The sequence below is a fragment of the Chenopodium quinoa genome, unplaced genomic scaffold, assembly GCF_001683475.1.
Source record: "Chenopodium quinoa cultivar QQ74 unplaced genomic scaffold, ASM168347v1, whole genome shotgun sequence".
Taxonomy (NCBI): Eukaryota; Viridiplantae; Streptophyta; class Magnoliopsida; order Caryophyllales; family Amaranthaceae; genus Chenopodium; species Chenopodium quinoa.
Window position 1 is genome coordinate 1586225 of NW_018742329.1, and position 16995 is coordinate 1603219.

The window sequence follows — 16995 nt, forward strand, 5'->3', positions numbered from 1 at the left end:
CGGAACTACGGGGTTGACAATCACGTGTTGGTCACATGACTTTTTTTTTTAAAAAAATTAAAAAATCCCCAAATTTCTCTCCTATGGTTAGGTCGGGAAAGAAGGGAAATTTAGAATTTCTTTTTTAAATAAGTCATGTGACTAACACGTGATAGTCAACGCCGGATAGTCAATGCCGGAGCTCCGGCGTTGACCACCACTCAAGTTCACCCAAGTTCCCATACAAACAAAATGCAACTTAAAATGTCCTTTTTGACAATTTTTCACTTAAAAGGTCCTTTTTTCAAAAAGTCGAACACTTAAAAAGTCATTTTTCACAATTGTCTCTTATTTGTTTTCTCTTTCGGTTGTTCGTTAAATATAAAAAAGCATTTGCGTCATTGGATAGTTTCTTAAAACAAACTTTATTACAAACGAAGACCGAGTTAGTTGAAGAATTGTACAATCCCAACATTTACTCAATAACAAGTTTCCTACGCTTGTATCGTACCATCACCTTTCCTTTCGGACTCCATACTATTTCATTATATTCAGTCTCTGGGAACGGTGAAGTCAACTCGAGCTCAAAGTTCCGAATCAAATAGCTCCATATAGTGTTTATCTCCAAGTATGCAAATGTCTCACCAATGCAACTATGCTTGCCTCCACCAAACGATAAGAACGAGAATGGGCCAGCCAATCTATCCTCCTCTCTTCCAGGGCAAAACCTTTCAGGATCGTAACTATCAAGATTTGTGTAAATATGTGGAACACGATTAGACAAAACTGGTGAGGCTGCGATTATATGGCCTTTTGGGATTTCGTACTTGTCACCCTTTCGAGTAGTCACACTAAAATCTTTATGGGATTTACGCAATAGCATTGCTAGTGGCGGGTGTAGCCTCAATGCTTCTTTGATGCAACGGTATAAAAGATGCATATCAGATATTACATCATATGTTATCGCGTCTCCATGTTTTTTCATCAACCTTCTCTGCTCTTCCACAGCATCAGACCAGAACTTCTTATAGTGAACAAGGTAAGCACCTGTCCAAGTAGCCGTAGCAGAACCTGAACGTTGACCGCCATAGAGGGCAGTAATGAGCATACCTGTTACCTCTGTAACGGTTGTGGCACGACCATCTTTGTACTTGGAGTTAATAAGACTCTGCAGCATGTCATCCTCGGATTTTGGTGATGATCTACGAGAAGATATTATGTTTGAGAAAATGTTATCTAGTCTTTTACGGGCTTTGTCGCGGCGCCGGTGAGGTGGGATGGGTAGATGAGGGAACAATGTTGTTAGAGGACCCATTGCAACATTGATTTCATAGATAAGGGTAGCTATGTCTTCCGAGAGACTTTCACGGACTTCTTGACCAAGAAAACATCGACTTGCTATTAAGATGATGAGATTCTCCATTTCTTGTTTTAAATCTACTTCACCAATATCTTCCCATTTGGAAAAATAATCCTGCGTAATGTTGAAATGAATTGAGAATCATCAACGAACTATTAAAAGACAGATCTTAGTACCTCAATATTTTTATTTTATTTTTTTTAAAGTAGGGGTACCTCTTTTTTTCATATTTGGGTTACTGTAAAACTGTAAACTTTGGCTTGATCTTATTAGCTTCATGAGCCCAATATTTATAATAATACAAAACTAGTTTCCTAAGCCTACACCAACTCGTGTTTAACAGCTAAGGAAAACAAAGATAATATGGCAACTCTATTCTAGAGATATGGAAATAATAATATCTAAATAATATCTAGATCAAATATTTCCTAAATATATCTTAACACCCCCCCTCAAGTTGGAGCATGAGGGTCGAAAATGCCCAACTTGGAAAGAAGATAGTCAAACTGAGTCTTCCCGAGTGCTTTTGTGAATATATCCGCCAATTGATCCTTAGTAGACACATGGGATGTTGAAATTAAGCCTTCATTGATCGCATCACGAACAAAATGGCAATCGACCTCTATGTGTTTCTTACGCTCATGAAAAACAGGGTTCCTTGCGATATGTAACGCAGACTGACTATCACAAAACAACTTGATTGCTTTTGGATGTTGAATACCCATACTCAACAATAAGCCTTTGAGCCACTTTAATTCACAAGTGGCCCCAAACATAGACCTGTATCCGCCTCTGTAGAAGAAAAGAAATTGTAGGCTGTTTTTTAGTTTTCCATGAAATCGGAGATTTTCCGAGAAACACTAACCATCCGATCAACGAGCGTCGTGTGAAAGGACACGAGCGTCGTGTGAAAGGACACTAACCTCTAGGGTGAGCTCACTATCTGAATGCAACAATATTCCTTGTCCTGGAGTTCCTTTTAGATAACGCACGACCCTCAAAGCAGCTTCCCAATGTTCGATGCGAGGTTGTTGCATGAACTGGGATAGAATGTGAACGGAGTAAGCAAGGTCCGGTCGCGTAACTGCCAGATATATGAGTCGTCCCACTAGACGACGATATGCTTCGGGATTGTGCAACAATTCGCCACTAGCATGAGAAAGTCTATGATTTTGTTCCATGGGAAACCCACTTGGCTTTGCTCCCAATAGACCTGTTTCAGAAATAATATCCAAAGTATACTTTCTTTGGCACAGAAACAACCCGAAAGTACTACGAGCCACCTCAATGCCCAAAAAATATTTAAGAGGTCCAAGATCTTTCATTTTAAAACAATCACTAAGATATGCCTTGAAAACCTTTAGTGCAGCGGAATCGTTCCCAGAAATAATAAGATCATCCACATAAACTAAGACATTTATTTGGGTTTTTCCATTAGTATATGTGAATAAAGAATAATCAGAGTAGGCTTGGAGAAAACCATACCGTTTTAAAGCCGACGACAATTTTGCATACCAACACCTAGGGGCTTGTTTCAAGCCATATAAAGACTTGCGCAATCTACACACCAAAGAAGGATCCGGGCTTTCGAACCCGGGGGAAGCTTCATGTAAACCTCTTCTTTCAGGTCACCATGTAGAAAAGCATTCTGAACATCCATTTGATGTATCTCCCAATTTTTGCAAGCCGCTATTGCAAGAAAGGCACGAACTGTAGTCATTTTGGCAACCGGAGCAAAAGTTTCTTCATAGTCAATACCGGCTTGTTGATGATTACCGAACACCAATAATCTTGATTTGAGTCGCTCAATATCTCCATTGGATAAGTACTTGGTCTTATAGACCCATTGACTGCCGAGAGCACGTTTCCCGGGAGGAAGATGTTCCAAAGTCCATGTACCATTATTTTCTAGAGCACGAATATCTTCCTTCATAGATTGTCGCCACTCATCATGTTTCATGGCTTCCTTGAAAGATTTTGGGTCTTTACCCTTGATAACAGCTGCAAGAAATTTCTGATAATTGCTAGAAAAATTGACACAATTTATGTAATGTGCTAAAGGATAAGGAGTACCTGAGGAGCGATCACAACGGGGGGTGGGGGGGGGAAGAGGACTATTAGCAAAAACCGTATGTGTCACAAAATCACGATGCTTGACATTTGGAAACTTTTATCGAAATCCACGACCCATTTGTTGATCACAACCGGCCATGTCTTCAGCATTGTCACCGGTGCTTGTTGCATTGTAGGCCTCATTAGAGGTTTCTGAAGTGGGCTGCATATGCATAGGCCCAACTGGCGCTAGTCTTCCAGCGGTTGAAGAAGAAGCAGCATTGGGCTGCGAATTGGAAGACCCAGCAGCCGATGTGTTTCCAGCGGCCTGAGCATACTCCAACTCGGGCTGCTGGTTGGGAGGCCCATTGAGCGCTGATGATGGTGGACATGTCGCTGGTTCATGACTAGGGCCCAATTCGATGACCTGTTCTTCTAAATTACCTCCAACATCCAATTTCTCCCCGAAAATAATTTCAGAAAAATCCTCATGAATATCTTGAGCATCATACTCACTATGTGAAATGTTCACAGCTTCAGGACTCTCAAAAGGAAAAACCTCTTCAATAAATTTGACATCCCTTGAGACAAAAAATTTTTTCGTAGTCAAATCAAACAACCTCCACCCCTTTTTACCAAACGGATATGCCATGAACACACACTTTCTACTGCGACTAGCAAATTTGTCTCCCTTTTATTTCTGATTATGAGTAAAGCATAAACACCCAAAGGTTCGAATGGCATCAAAAGAGGGTGATTTGTCAAAGAGAATTTCAAAGGGTGTTTTAGTTTGTAAAAGGGCAGTTGGAGTACGGTTGATCAAATGAGCGGCTGTGAGAACACATTCACCCCAAAAATAAATGGGCAATTTTGCTTGAAACCTCAAAGCTCGACTAACATTCAAAATATGTTTATGTTTTCTCTCAACACGCCCATTTTGTTGAGGAGTTCCTACACAAGATGTTTGAAACAGAATTCCAGTGGCCCGAAAATAGTCAAGCAAACAATTAAATTCAGTCCCATTATCACTTTGAACGACTTTAATTGTTTGAGAGAATTGTCTCTCAACCATTGCAACAAACGCCATAAACATTTGAAAAACTTCTAATTTATCAACTAACAAATAAATCCAAACTTCTCTTGAAAAATCATCAACAATAGTAAAAAAATAACGAGCTCCACATGACGAAGTATGTCGATATGGACCCCACAAATCACAATGTAATTTCTCAAATATACGAGAAGCTTTATTATCACTTAAAGGAAACTTATCTCTCGGATGTTTAGCATGCATACACACCTCACACCCTATGTCTAGATGATCTTTACTACCACTAACAGTAGGAATCAACTTAACTACTTTTTCGGAAGGATGTCCAAGACGACGATGCCACAACTCCAACTTTGATGTAGCTTCAATAGTAAACACAAATTTCGGTTTGCTAAAATAATATAGTCCATCCCTCCTAAGTCCCGTTCCAATCAGCTCCTTCGCTTGGTCCTGTATAGCACAAACATGCGAATCAAATTGTACAATAGTGTTAGAATCATCATTAAGTTGAGAAACAGAAAGTAAATTGCAACTCAAATTTGGTACATAAAGGACTCCGGTTAGAGTAATTTTATCCGATAAACAAACGGATCCCACCAAAGTAGCAATTACTTTTGCACCATTCGGCAGCCCAACAGGGCATTCAATATTTTTCGTATCAACTAGCCAAGAGCTATTTTCGGTGACATGATGAGTCGCGCCGGTATCAATTATCCAAGATGAAACATCAAACTTACCGGTCAATCTATTTTCCGGAATTTGAGCATTACCCATAACACCCGCAATAGCCTTCCACTGTTCGGGGGTAAGTAAAGACTGACTGCCACTGGTGGCTGCATTAGCACGTGGCTGTCCACGACCTTGCCCCTGCTTTCTATTATCTGGCCTTCCCACAAGCTCATAGCAGTGGGTTTCGGGATGACCTTTCTTCTTACAATATCCACACACAATGTCTGCCCAACAGCTCGAGGTTTCATGGCCAGTCCTGCGGCACTTAGAACATACAATTTTATCATTGTTCCTACCTCTACCACGAGCCGCCGCTGCCACATCATTGCCTGCACGCACAGCGAACCCAACGGGGTCAGGTGGTGTGGATTCGACTTCCTGCTTTGTTGATCGAACACGCTCTTCTTGAGTTACCAATTGATAGGCTCTGTCAAGACTCGGAAGCGGATCCTGAGATAAAATTTGTGTACGCAAGGCAGAGTAATAATCTGGGAATAAACCCATTAAGAAATCGTGTAACCGGGCTTGTGCTCGTCGCTCTTCATGCAATTTTCCGGATGTACACGAAGCACAACAGGAACAAGAAATCAAAGGCTCATGTCTATCTAATTCCTGCCACAAAGTATGTAATTTGCCATAATACACATAGACCGACATTAACTTAGTTTGCTCACACTTTGCAATCGAGGAACGCAATTGTTGAATGCGAGGTCCGTTTGTTTGAGCAAAGCGTTGCTTAAGATGATCCCAAAAGGATTTTGCTTCTCTAAATTTTGTCAGGGTTGTTCTTAAATCAGGATCAATGGTATTAGAAATCCAAGAAACAAGCATTGCATTTATCGCCGTCCAATCGGACTTCGTGCAAGGAGGGGATGGAGTAGTGATCGTGCCATCCAAGAACTCAAATTTCCTTCGAGCTTCTAACGCCGTTTGAATGTCGGCAGCCTAAGAGTCATAATTATATGTTGTTAAGCGGGTGGGAGTGATGAAATCCCCCGGTCGATCTTGAGAACCAAGGTAATATGGAGAATTTGGTTCAATTTTTGGAGGTGGTGGTGGTGGTTGATCATCACCGCCAGCCATGGTTTATGAAGTGTATGAAAACCTTTCGTCTGATACCATGTAAAACTGTAAACTTTGGCTTGATCTTATTAGCTTCATGAGCCCACTATTTATAATAATACAAAACTAGTTTCCTAAGCCTACACCAACTCGTGTTTAACAGCTAAGGAAAACAAAGATAATATGACAACTCTATTCTAGAGATATGGAAATAATAATATCTAAATAATATCTAGACTAAATATTTCCTAAATATATCTTAACAGTTACACACTTGACACATTAAGCTTTAAATTTTCTCATTTGTGATGTGCAAATACTTTAATTTTAGTTGACTTACAGTAATATTTTAGGCACTTTTGGCGTTAGCAAGCATGATTTCAAAACTGGGATACCAGCCATTGATCCATTATTGATGAAAAAAAATATATAAAAAGTTTGTACTTGGAAAATGTGAAGATCTTATAATTTAAAGTATAGTTGCCTAGTTGGAGTATATTTACATGTTAAAAAATGGTATCTCCCATCCCGGGGTAGGAGTGCAGTAGGTATAAGAAAGAAAAACAATACTTGTATCACAACAGTCCAAGCTCCCCTCCGTAAAATAAGTAGTGAATAATTGAATAAAATAAGAAAGAAATATAGGTCTGTATCAAATAATTAAAAATAAAAAAAAAAATTTAAAAAAAAGGGGGGTGGGGGGGGGGGGGGGGTTTGAGGGGAGGGTTATTAAAAAAATTGACAAGTAAAAGTGTTACATTAAAGTGGTGGATCTAGGATTTTATAGGTAGTGGGTCAATATCAACCATCAACTTTAGTTTCTTCAAAATCTAAACCCCCAAAGAGGGAGGTTATATATTGATGGCAAACAACAATCGAGGATAATTTAATTGAGTAATTGCATATTTATTTATCACAGCTAGTAAAACTGAACAAAGAGCATACCCAATTACAAGACTACTATTTGTCAAAATAATTACAAGACTACTAGTTGCGTAATATTGCTTTGTAGCCTCCTTATCACAAATTTGGTTAAAAATTGTCAAATTCCTACAAAATTTGGTACTCCATACACCTAGAAAAAATTTCTTGTTATGATTGACAAAATAGAACGTTGGGAATAATGGGTAGATCTAAATTACAAAAAATCACAACCAAATTTGACTAACAAAATTAGAAATACTCTAACAAGACTTGCTTAATCAAAGAGCATCCCTTAGTACCCTTATAATGCTACCCATAGTAGTATTGCATAAGATAAATTAAAGGAATAATTTAAATAAGTTAATTATTATTTTTATTTTTTTTGAATAATTTAAATAAGTAAATTAATATATATATATAAATATGATTAAAAATACATGTATGTACAAAATAAAATGTCAGGGAAAAAAAAAAAAAACAAGCCATAAAGTGGTTGTTGTGGAACTTGCTCCCACGCCACCTTGAGGAGAAACCTCACCTAAAGCTTCTAACCACTGAATCATAGATAATTTATTTTAACCGTTAAACTTCCTGGTTCATGTGACCCAGCATGAACAACACTGGGTCCGCCACTGTTACATTTAATAATTAAAAGCCAAAAGAAAAATGTTACTTAGGGTCTGTTTTGATTGACTGAACTCAGCTGAACTGAACTGAACTGAGCTGAACTGAACTGAGCTGAACTGAACTGAACTGAACTGAACTGAACTTATTAATTAGTGATTTTTAACTACGGATTAGTGATCTTTGATAATTTATTGATTATTTATTACTATACATATGTGTATATACAAATGTACATATTAAAATATTTACGAAAAATGTACTATATGATTATAAAATTTATGGAAAATATATTAGAAACTTGAAACCTCTAAACATTTTAAACACATATACTATTTAATTTTAAAATAAAATAGTATTATGACAAAAGAACAAAAAACACTTACATGTATCTAACCCATTTAAACAAATTTAAAAAAATATATTTAAAAATAAAGAAAAAGAAAAAAACACGAAAAGCTAACAGAGGCAACGACCCAACAGTCCAACACCCTAACCCACTCTCTTTAATGTTTTAATTAATACATGTATCTAACTAGTATTATTATTGTCGTTGTAATAAGAGTTTAAAAGAATGAAATTTGGCTTTATATCATTAGCAATATCATTAAACATATATTAAGAGCTGAACTGAACTGAACTGAATTGAATTGAACTGAACTGAATTTCAATGGAAGAGAACAGGCCCTTATCCAGTACTCCTAAACATCAAAAAGTGTACTCATAAAAAGTATAGAACACAGAATTATATAAAAAAAAAATTAAAAAAAAAAATATTGTGGGATTATCCTGTACAAAATGATGATTACATTTACTCCCTCTATTTTTGTAAAAGCATCATTTTGATTTTTACATTATTCACGTACAAATATATATATATATGGTTGGGATCCAATGAGAAGTTTTTTAAAATGTGAAGGATGAAATGTGTATAATTTTTTCACTAAATGTGCATTTTTTTTCACAAAATGTGCATAACTGATTTTCTAATTAATATAGATTTTGATTTTTCTGGAAAACTAGAAAATGTGCACTCATATTAAGAAACTTCTCCTTTGACCCTATATATATATATATATATATATATATATATATATATATCGCCAACTATGCCGATCAAAATGATTCATTATATTTAAACAAAATAGGAGTAAATATCAATAGAAATATATATACAAGTAAATAAAATTTGTATATGAGTAATGCAAAAAGAGCATTCGAAATCAAGGGATTAATTTTTAAGCTAGCACAAACTCTGTTGTACCAATTGAAGAACATAAAGAGTAATAAAATAGAGAAAATAGAAACCAGACCTTAACTTCTAGGCTCATATAATCAACAAAACCACGGAGTTTATCGATACGAAAAGACTTCTCAAAGAAGTGAAACTGCTCCTTACGCACTGAATACTCTGCGTCATACACGATCCCAGGTCCAAATATAGGCACGGTGAACCCGTACACTTCTTTCTGACTTAATTCACTCTCGCCGGCCTTAAAGAAGTAAGTCGATACGTCGGGTTCGAGTAAGAACGTTATTTTCTTGTACACTACATCTATAGTGAATACACTTCCAAGGTTCTGGTGTTGGTAAAACAACTGTTGAAATCAATAACAAACAATAAAAGATTAGGACTTTCCTGGATTGAAGATCCCAAACTCACAATTGTGCCGTGTAACAATAATCCACTGCCTTAGAAGCGAAATACGCCACCACCGGTACAAGTTTCCTAGTGACGCACGCCCCCCAAGTTTAACGCAACTCTCTCAGTAATCCGTGCACCCGAACTCGAAGAGTGGAATTGCTCAAGAACTGTTCAGATCTCAAAAGGTATGTTTGTGTTTTCGGCTAGAAAAGTGAATAATGTCACGAAAAGGTAAGACTCGTATTTATATGAGTCCTAGAAAAGGAAACACGTAATCAAACCAACCTAGGAAAAAAGGCGCGAGATCAGGTTTTTCCAGACGTAGTGTCGCGCCCGGTCGGGCGGACAGCGCCTGGTCGGGCGATATGAAATCCCCATTCCGGGCGAGCCATCGAGCTCGTCAAAAACTTGAGTCCGCCGCCCGGTCGGGCGAAGCCCGCCAGATCGGGCGCGAGAGATCTCGTAGAAAAAATCTTGTCTGCCGCCCGGTCGGGCGAAGCCGCCCGATCGAGCGCGAGAGTTCCCGATTTTTCCTTGACCACCTTCGCCCGATGCCCGATCGGGCGCAAGTTATCCATTTGCATTACTATTTCCAACAATCCCCCACTAATGCGAGCGGATCTTCGACATGAAATCTGAACAGTAAATGAAAGTCTTAGTACTTAAATGCTAGTATCTAAAGGTTTGAACTAACACATTAGTGCACAAGGTTTTCAACACTTCCCTAGTGAGTATCCTAAGATTTGAACTCCTAGGAGCGAGGAAGGGACCTTGAATACACATACCTTGACTTTAGAGCTTAAGCAACTCCACCAATCTTGGCCTACATCTTGGGCTCTCATGAGTACTTCAGGAAAACTACACCACAATTTTCCCTTGAAGGAGGCCACCCCTCGTACTCACGTAGGTGTTCCATCTGTGTATAAAATACACATTCCTAGCACATCTAGAGTCTTTCCTTGTAGGCTTAAAACACATTCAAGCACCTTGCAAATCCAAGATTTTTTGTGCAATGGAATAAGAACATTAAGAACGAAAAAGTTCAACCCTATCAACTCGTCGGTGCATCTATCAATCCATTACTCAACGAGCTCTTAGGCTAGATGCATTAAGGGATACTCCCAACCTTAGTCATTCGGTACCACTATCGTTCCCTACTCGAGTAATAACTGGGCTAGTGATTCTAAGTCATTTAAGGATCACTATTGTTCCCTACTCTTAAGCAACTGGACTAGTAGTACTAAGAGCAAGCAATGCTCAACCTTCCACCTTCGGTGTCATTATCAATCCTACTCTAAGAGCCACTGGGCTAATGGTCTTAAACCCACTTAAGAACCATTATCAATCCCTGCTCAAAGATTAACTGGACAAATGACATTAAGAGCCACGCTCAACCTTACTAAATCCACCTGATCAACAAACCACTGAAAAAGTTATAGATTCAATAAACATAAATGGTGTAAATCCAACAATGAGTCAACCAAAACAAGGCTCTAGACCCATTACCTATTTCCAACAATCCCCCACTAATGCGAGCGGATCTTCAACATGAAATCTGAACAGTAAATGAAAGTCTTAGTACTTAAATGCTAGTATCCAAAGGTTTGAACTAACACATTAGTGCACAAGGTTTTCAACACTTCCCTAGTGAGTATCCTAAGATTTGAACTCCTAGGAGCGAGGAAGGGACCTTGAACGCACATACTTTGACTTTAGAGCTTAAGCAACTCAGCCAATCTAGGCCAACACTTGGGCTCTCATGAGTACTTCAGGAAAACAATACTTCAGTCTTCCCTTGAGAGAGGCCACCTCTCGTACTCACGTAGGTTTTCATCCTATGTGTTACTCACACACGTTCCCAGCAAATTCAAAGGTCTTTCCCTGCAGGCTTAAACATGTTTAAGCACCTTGCAAACCTAAGAAATCCATGCAGTGGAACTAGAACATTAAGAACATAAGTTCAACCCTTCAACTTTCGATGTCATTATCTATCCTGTTTTAAGAGCCACTGGGACAAAGGTCTTAACTCTTTAAGAACCTCCACCTATCCCTGCTCAGAAAACAACTGGACTAATGACATTAAGAGATAAACTCATCCTAACATAATCAACTTACCACTCTTATAGAGTAATAGATTCAAACACATGATACACATATAACAAATCCACATGATTCATTGCAATGAAACAGAATAACCAAAACAGGTTCTTGATTTATTATAACCAATGTATCATGTCACATAGCTAGAATAGCTACCATTTCAAGTCATTACAACAAGGGTCCTAAACCCATACCAGCTGATGACTCAACCACTAGTCTATGACTCAAACCCTTAGTAAAATGGTCTGCCAGGTTTTTCTCTGTTCGAACATAGTCCAACGAAATAACCCCATTCACAATAACTGCCTCACGGACTCGTGTCTGACTCTTATGTGCCTTTTCTTACCGTTGTAAACCCTATTTTTAGCAACACATATAGCGGCTTGTGAATCACAATGCATAGAAACAGGTGGTGACAGCTTCCCCTACAAAGGAATATCAATAAGCAAATTTCTCAACCAATCTGCCTCTTGTGTAGCAAGATCCAATGCGATGAACTCAGCTTCCATAGTTGATCTAGCTATACATGTCTGCTTACCAGACTTCCATGAAATTGCACCCCCACTAAGGGTAAACACATAGCCACTTGTAGAGCTTGTTTCATCACTATCCGTTACCCAATTTGCATCACAATACCCTTCAAGAACCAAAGGATGACCAACAAAATTCAATCCCCAAGACATGGTTCCACATAGATATCTGAGCACACGCCTCAAAGCAACCCAATGTTTCTCACTAGGACAATGAGTATAGCGACTAAGTCTACTAACAGCAAAAGCAATATCAGGGCGAGTGCAATTCATCAAAAACATCAGACTACCAAGCACCTTACATATTCAGTTTGAGACACACCGTCCCCCACATTTTTCACCAAAGCTCCAGAAGGATCAAAAGGAGTTCTCAAAGGAGGCAAATCAAAACAATTAAAGTTCTTCAGAATTTTCTCCACATAATGAGACTGAGACAGAAAATACCCTTTCTTGGTTTTAGTAACTTTAACACCAAGGATCACATCTACCTCTCCCAAATCCTTCATCTCGAACTTTGAATTTAAATATTTCTTAGTTTCGTTTATGACACACATGTTTGTGCCAAACAGGAGCATGTCGTCAACATACAGGCATAATATCACACATTGCGCACCAAACATCTTAGAGTACACACATGCATCACTACCATTTACAACAAAACCAAAACTAAGAATAGTTTTATGAAATTTTTCATACCATTGCTTCGGTGCTTGTTTCAAGCCATATAAGGATTTCTTTAGTCTGCACACCTTATTCTCCTTCCGAAGAACTACAAAACCCGGAGGTTGTTCCATGTAGATCTCCTCCTCCAAATCACCATTCAGAAAAGTTGTCTTAACATCCATCTGATGCACAATCAAGTTGTAAGATGAAGCTAAAGCAAACAAAACACGAATGGTGGCAATTTTAGTCACCGGAGAATAAGTATAAAAATAATCAAGGCCAAACTTTTGAGTGAATCCTCTTATCACCAATCTAGCTTTGAACCTTTCCACGGTGCCATCGGTTCTCATTTTTCTCTTGAAAATCCACTTGCACCCAATAGCTCTGCTCCCTTTTGGCAGGTCCACAAGCTCCCAGGTTCCATTTGACATGATTGAGTCAAGCTCACTGTTTACAGCTTCCTTCCAGAAGGTTGCATCCATTGAACTCATAGCTTCTTCAAACGATTTTGGATCTTCATCCACAACCTGTAGAAACAACATGATCTCATCTAGATCATCTTCGAACTCACCTAGATTTCGCACTCTGCTATAAAGGCTGTTAGGAAATCAGGTCCAAAGCTTGTCTCCACTCTTTGCCTTTTACTTCTCCTAGGTTGAATCTCACTTTCAATCCTAGGGGATGTATCTTCTGGCTCTGCAGATGAAGGAACTGAAGAAACATCGTTTGTAACAAAATTTTTCTTCAAAGGAAATACATGTTCAAAGAACTCTGCATCACGAGATTCAGATATAGAGCGATCTTCCAGACTCATAAACCTGTATGCAGCACTATTCTCTGCGTAGCCAATGAACACTGTATCATAGGTCCTAGAACCTGTAGTTGAGCGCTTGAACGATGGATAGCCCACCTTAGCTAGACACCCCCACACTTTTATGTGATTCAAGTTTGGAGCATAACCCTTCTATATTTCATATGGAGTCTTGTCTAACTTCTTGTGAGTTACTCTGTTCTGTACATAATTAGCTGATAGAACCGCTTCACCCCACAAATTGTCTGGCAACCCGGAACTTAGGAGCATTGCATTCATCATTTCCTTAAAGGTCCTATTTTTCCTCTCTGCCACACCATTTTGCTGCGGAGTATACGGGGCCGAAACTTTGTGAATTATTCCCTCACTTTCACATAAGTCCTTGAGGAAATCTGAGCCATACTCTCCACCCCTATCTGAGCGAACTCTTTTTATATTCCGCTCCAACTGATTTTCAACCTCTTCCTTATATACAAGAAACTTGGACTCAGCTTCATCCTTCGTCCTCAAAAGATACACCCTGCTATATCTAGAACAATCATCAACGAAGGTGATATAGTAGTGTTTCCTGCCTCTACTTTCCAAGTTCTTAAAGTATGCTAAATCTAAATGAATTAGCTCAAGTGGTGTGGTCTCTCTCTTCGTGACAGATTTATAGGGTTTCTTCACGAATTTAGACTCCGCACACACTTCACATTTTTCAAATCCATCTAATGACATATTTGGGAGCAAATTTAAACTTTTCATTTGTTTCAATTTTGTTGCACCAACATGACCCAATCTACTATGCCATAATTCAATGGATTCAACAATATAAGCAGAAGTAGAAATCTTATTCATTGAAGGAACAGTTACAATCTCAAGAACAAATAGGCCCCCACTAAGGTAACCCTTTCCAACATACTCCCCATTACGGGTTAACACAAGTTTATTAGCATCAAAAACTAACTTAACTCCTACTTTGTTCAAAAAAGCACCAGAAATTAAGTTTCTACGAAGAGAAGGAACATACAGCACATTGTGAAGAGCCAAGGTCTTCCCTGAAGTCAGCTTCAGAACCACTTTGCCCTTTCTAGGTACCTCAGAGCTGCTTGAATTTCCCATGTAGACTTGTTCACCTTCCTTTGCATCTTCCATACTGACAAACATGTCCTTGTTAGCACAGAAGTGTTTAGATGCACCAGTGTCCACGATCCATTCACTGTTGTTCTCAACCAGATTGACTTCAGAAACAACTGCAGCAATGACATCTTCATCCTCATTCTCAACCAGATGAGCATGGCCCTTGATTCCTCCACTCGATTTTAGATTTTTCTTCTTCTTGTTTTTGTACTGTGAAGCAAAGTGCCCCACTTCACCACATGAACAACACTTTCCAGTGACTTTCTTCCCAATCTTGCCCTTAGCTTGGAGATTTCCCTTCTTCTCAGAGTTCCCCTTCTTGGCATGATTATCACTTGTTTTCTTGTTAGAGTCAGCACCAGATTCAACAAGGTTAGCCTTGATTGCTAACACATTTTTAGGCTTAGAGGAAACATCCTTAAGCCTATTGGCTTCCTCAATCTTCATGTGGATCACAAGTTCTTCTAGGGTTAGATCCCTCTTTTTATGCTTGAGGTGATTTCTATAATCAGACTAGGAATCAAGCAATTTTTCAATCAAGACATTAGCCTGAAGGATTTCACACATCTTCATACCCTGAGCAAGAATTTCAGCAACATAATTTTCATACACATGGACTTGGTCCATAATAGGCTTTGTATCAACCAATTTGAAATTCAACCAATTTCCAGTCACATACTTCTTTTTCCCAGCATCATCAGCACCATATTTCTTCTCTAAAGACTCCCACATCTCTTTAGCAGATTTTATATTGACATACAAATCAAAAATGTTGTTTTTCATGCTGTTCAAAAGATGACCTCTAACGAATTTATTATCACGATCAAATTTCTTGATTTCAGATTCATTAGCAATAATAGTAGTGATCCTTTGACTAGAACTAGATTCTTTATTCCCAGGAGCAGGAGTACTAGGAATTTCAATCATGGTATTGGTTTGCTCAATGGGTTTTGGAGCATCCCTAAACAAAACATAATCAATCTTACTTGTTCAAAAGCAATCAACATCCTTTGTGACCATCTCTTATAATTAATTCCATCAAGAGACTCAACCTTAGACAGATCTAGGTATAGACGAGTTTGAGAATTGCTAGTCATGATATCAACAGAATAAATCAAATTCTATTTCGCTTCTAAATTGTTGGTAATACAAGTGTTGAAATAAATAACAAACAATAAAAGATTAGAACTTTCCTGGATTGAAGATCCCAAACTCACAGTCGCGCCGTGGAACAATAATCCACTGCCTTAGAAGTGAAATACGCCACCACCGGTACAAGTTTCCTAGTGACGCCCCCCCCCCCCCAAGTTTAACGCAACTCTTTCTGTAGTCCGTGCACCCGAACTCGAAGAGTGGAATTGCTCAAGAACTGTTCAGATCTCAAAAGGTAGGTTTGTGTTTTCGGCTAGAAAAGTGAATAATGTCACGAAAAGGTAAGACTCGTATTTATATGAGTCCTAGAAAAGGAAACACGTAATCACACCGACCTAGGAAAAAAGGCGGGCCCGATCGGGCGAACTGCCGCCTGATCGGGCGCGAGATCAGGTTTTTCCAGACGTAGTGTCGCGCCCGGTCGAGCGATCTGAAATCCCCATTCCGGGCGAGCCATCGGGCAAAACCGCCCGATCGGGCTCGTCAAAAACTTGAGTCCGCCACCCGATCGGGCGAAGCCCGCCCGATCGGGCGCGAGACATCTCGTAGAAAAACTCTTGTCCGCCGCCCGGTCGGGTGAAGCCGCCCAATCGGGCGCGAGAGTTCCCGATTTTTCCTTGACCACCTTCGCCCGATCGGGAGAGAGCCGCCCGATCGGGCGCGAGTCATCCGTTTGCATTACTATTTCTAACATCTGGTACTCCTCCTTGAGCATCTCTACAGGGTTCGCTACGAAGCGAACCACGCCCCCGATCAAAGGGATCAGCCCTTTCACCACTGGTGGTAAGCGTTTGTCGCTCTTGATTAAGAGAGTTTTACGTATTAATTTTGTTGCTACAATAGTTGCCACAATGAGAAGTAATACATTGAACAATTGCAACTTATTGTTCATCATGTCTATTATTTCCATGATGTTTATTTGGGCTATTCAATCAATCACTAGTTAACTGTATTATATGAAGAATAAGTATATATTACGGAGTACTCTACTCTTAATAAAATATACTCGGTATGTGATATTTTGGGAAGACAATGTCATCGTTTACAGCAAAGCACTGCAACAGCTTAATATTTATATTTAATTAACGATCACGAATTCATGAGTTGGGGTTTTTCAGAGTTTTATAACTTTTATTGATGGTATTAGGTGACTTAGTTGCGTTCAAAATAATTAACATTATCCTTAATAAA

At 38.9% G+C, this 16995-nt stretch overlaps 1 protein-coding gene across 1 annotated transcript; it reads right to left on the bottom strand.

The window, feature by feature from the left end:
• Positions 1–342: 342 nt before the first annotated feature.
• On the bottom strand, positions 343–16714 carry LOC110689907 (obtusifoliol 14-alpha demethylase-like). Its single transcript, XM_021866737.1, has 3 exons — positions 16487–16714; positions 9095–9361; positions 343–1453 (listed from the first exon to the last, which is right to left on the bottom strand). The coding sequence occupies exons 1-3, from the start codon at positions 16712–16714 to the stop codon at positions 455–457; spliced, it is 1494 nt and encodes a 497-aa protein (XP_021722429.1). The 3' UTR covers positions 343–454.
• Between the last annotated feature and the right edge of the window lie 281 nt (positions 16715–16995).

Excerpts from the sequence above, each read along its gene's own strand:
- LOC110689907 (XM_021866737.1), bottom strand. The coding sequence starts at position 16,714 with ATGGAAATAATAGACATGATGAACAATAAGTTGCAATTGTTCAATGTA. Across the intron at positions 9,362-16,486 it reads AGTACCAGATGTTAGAAATA|AACCTTGGAAGTGTATTCAC; the intron begins GTAATGCAAACG and ends TACCAACACCAG. Across the intron at positions 1,454-9,094 it reads ATATGAGCCTAGAAGTTAAG|GATTATTTTTCCAAATGGGA; the intron begins GTCTGGTTTCTA and ends AACATTACGCAG.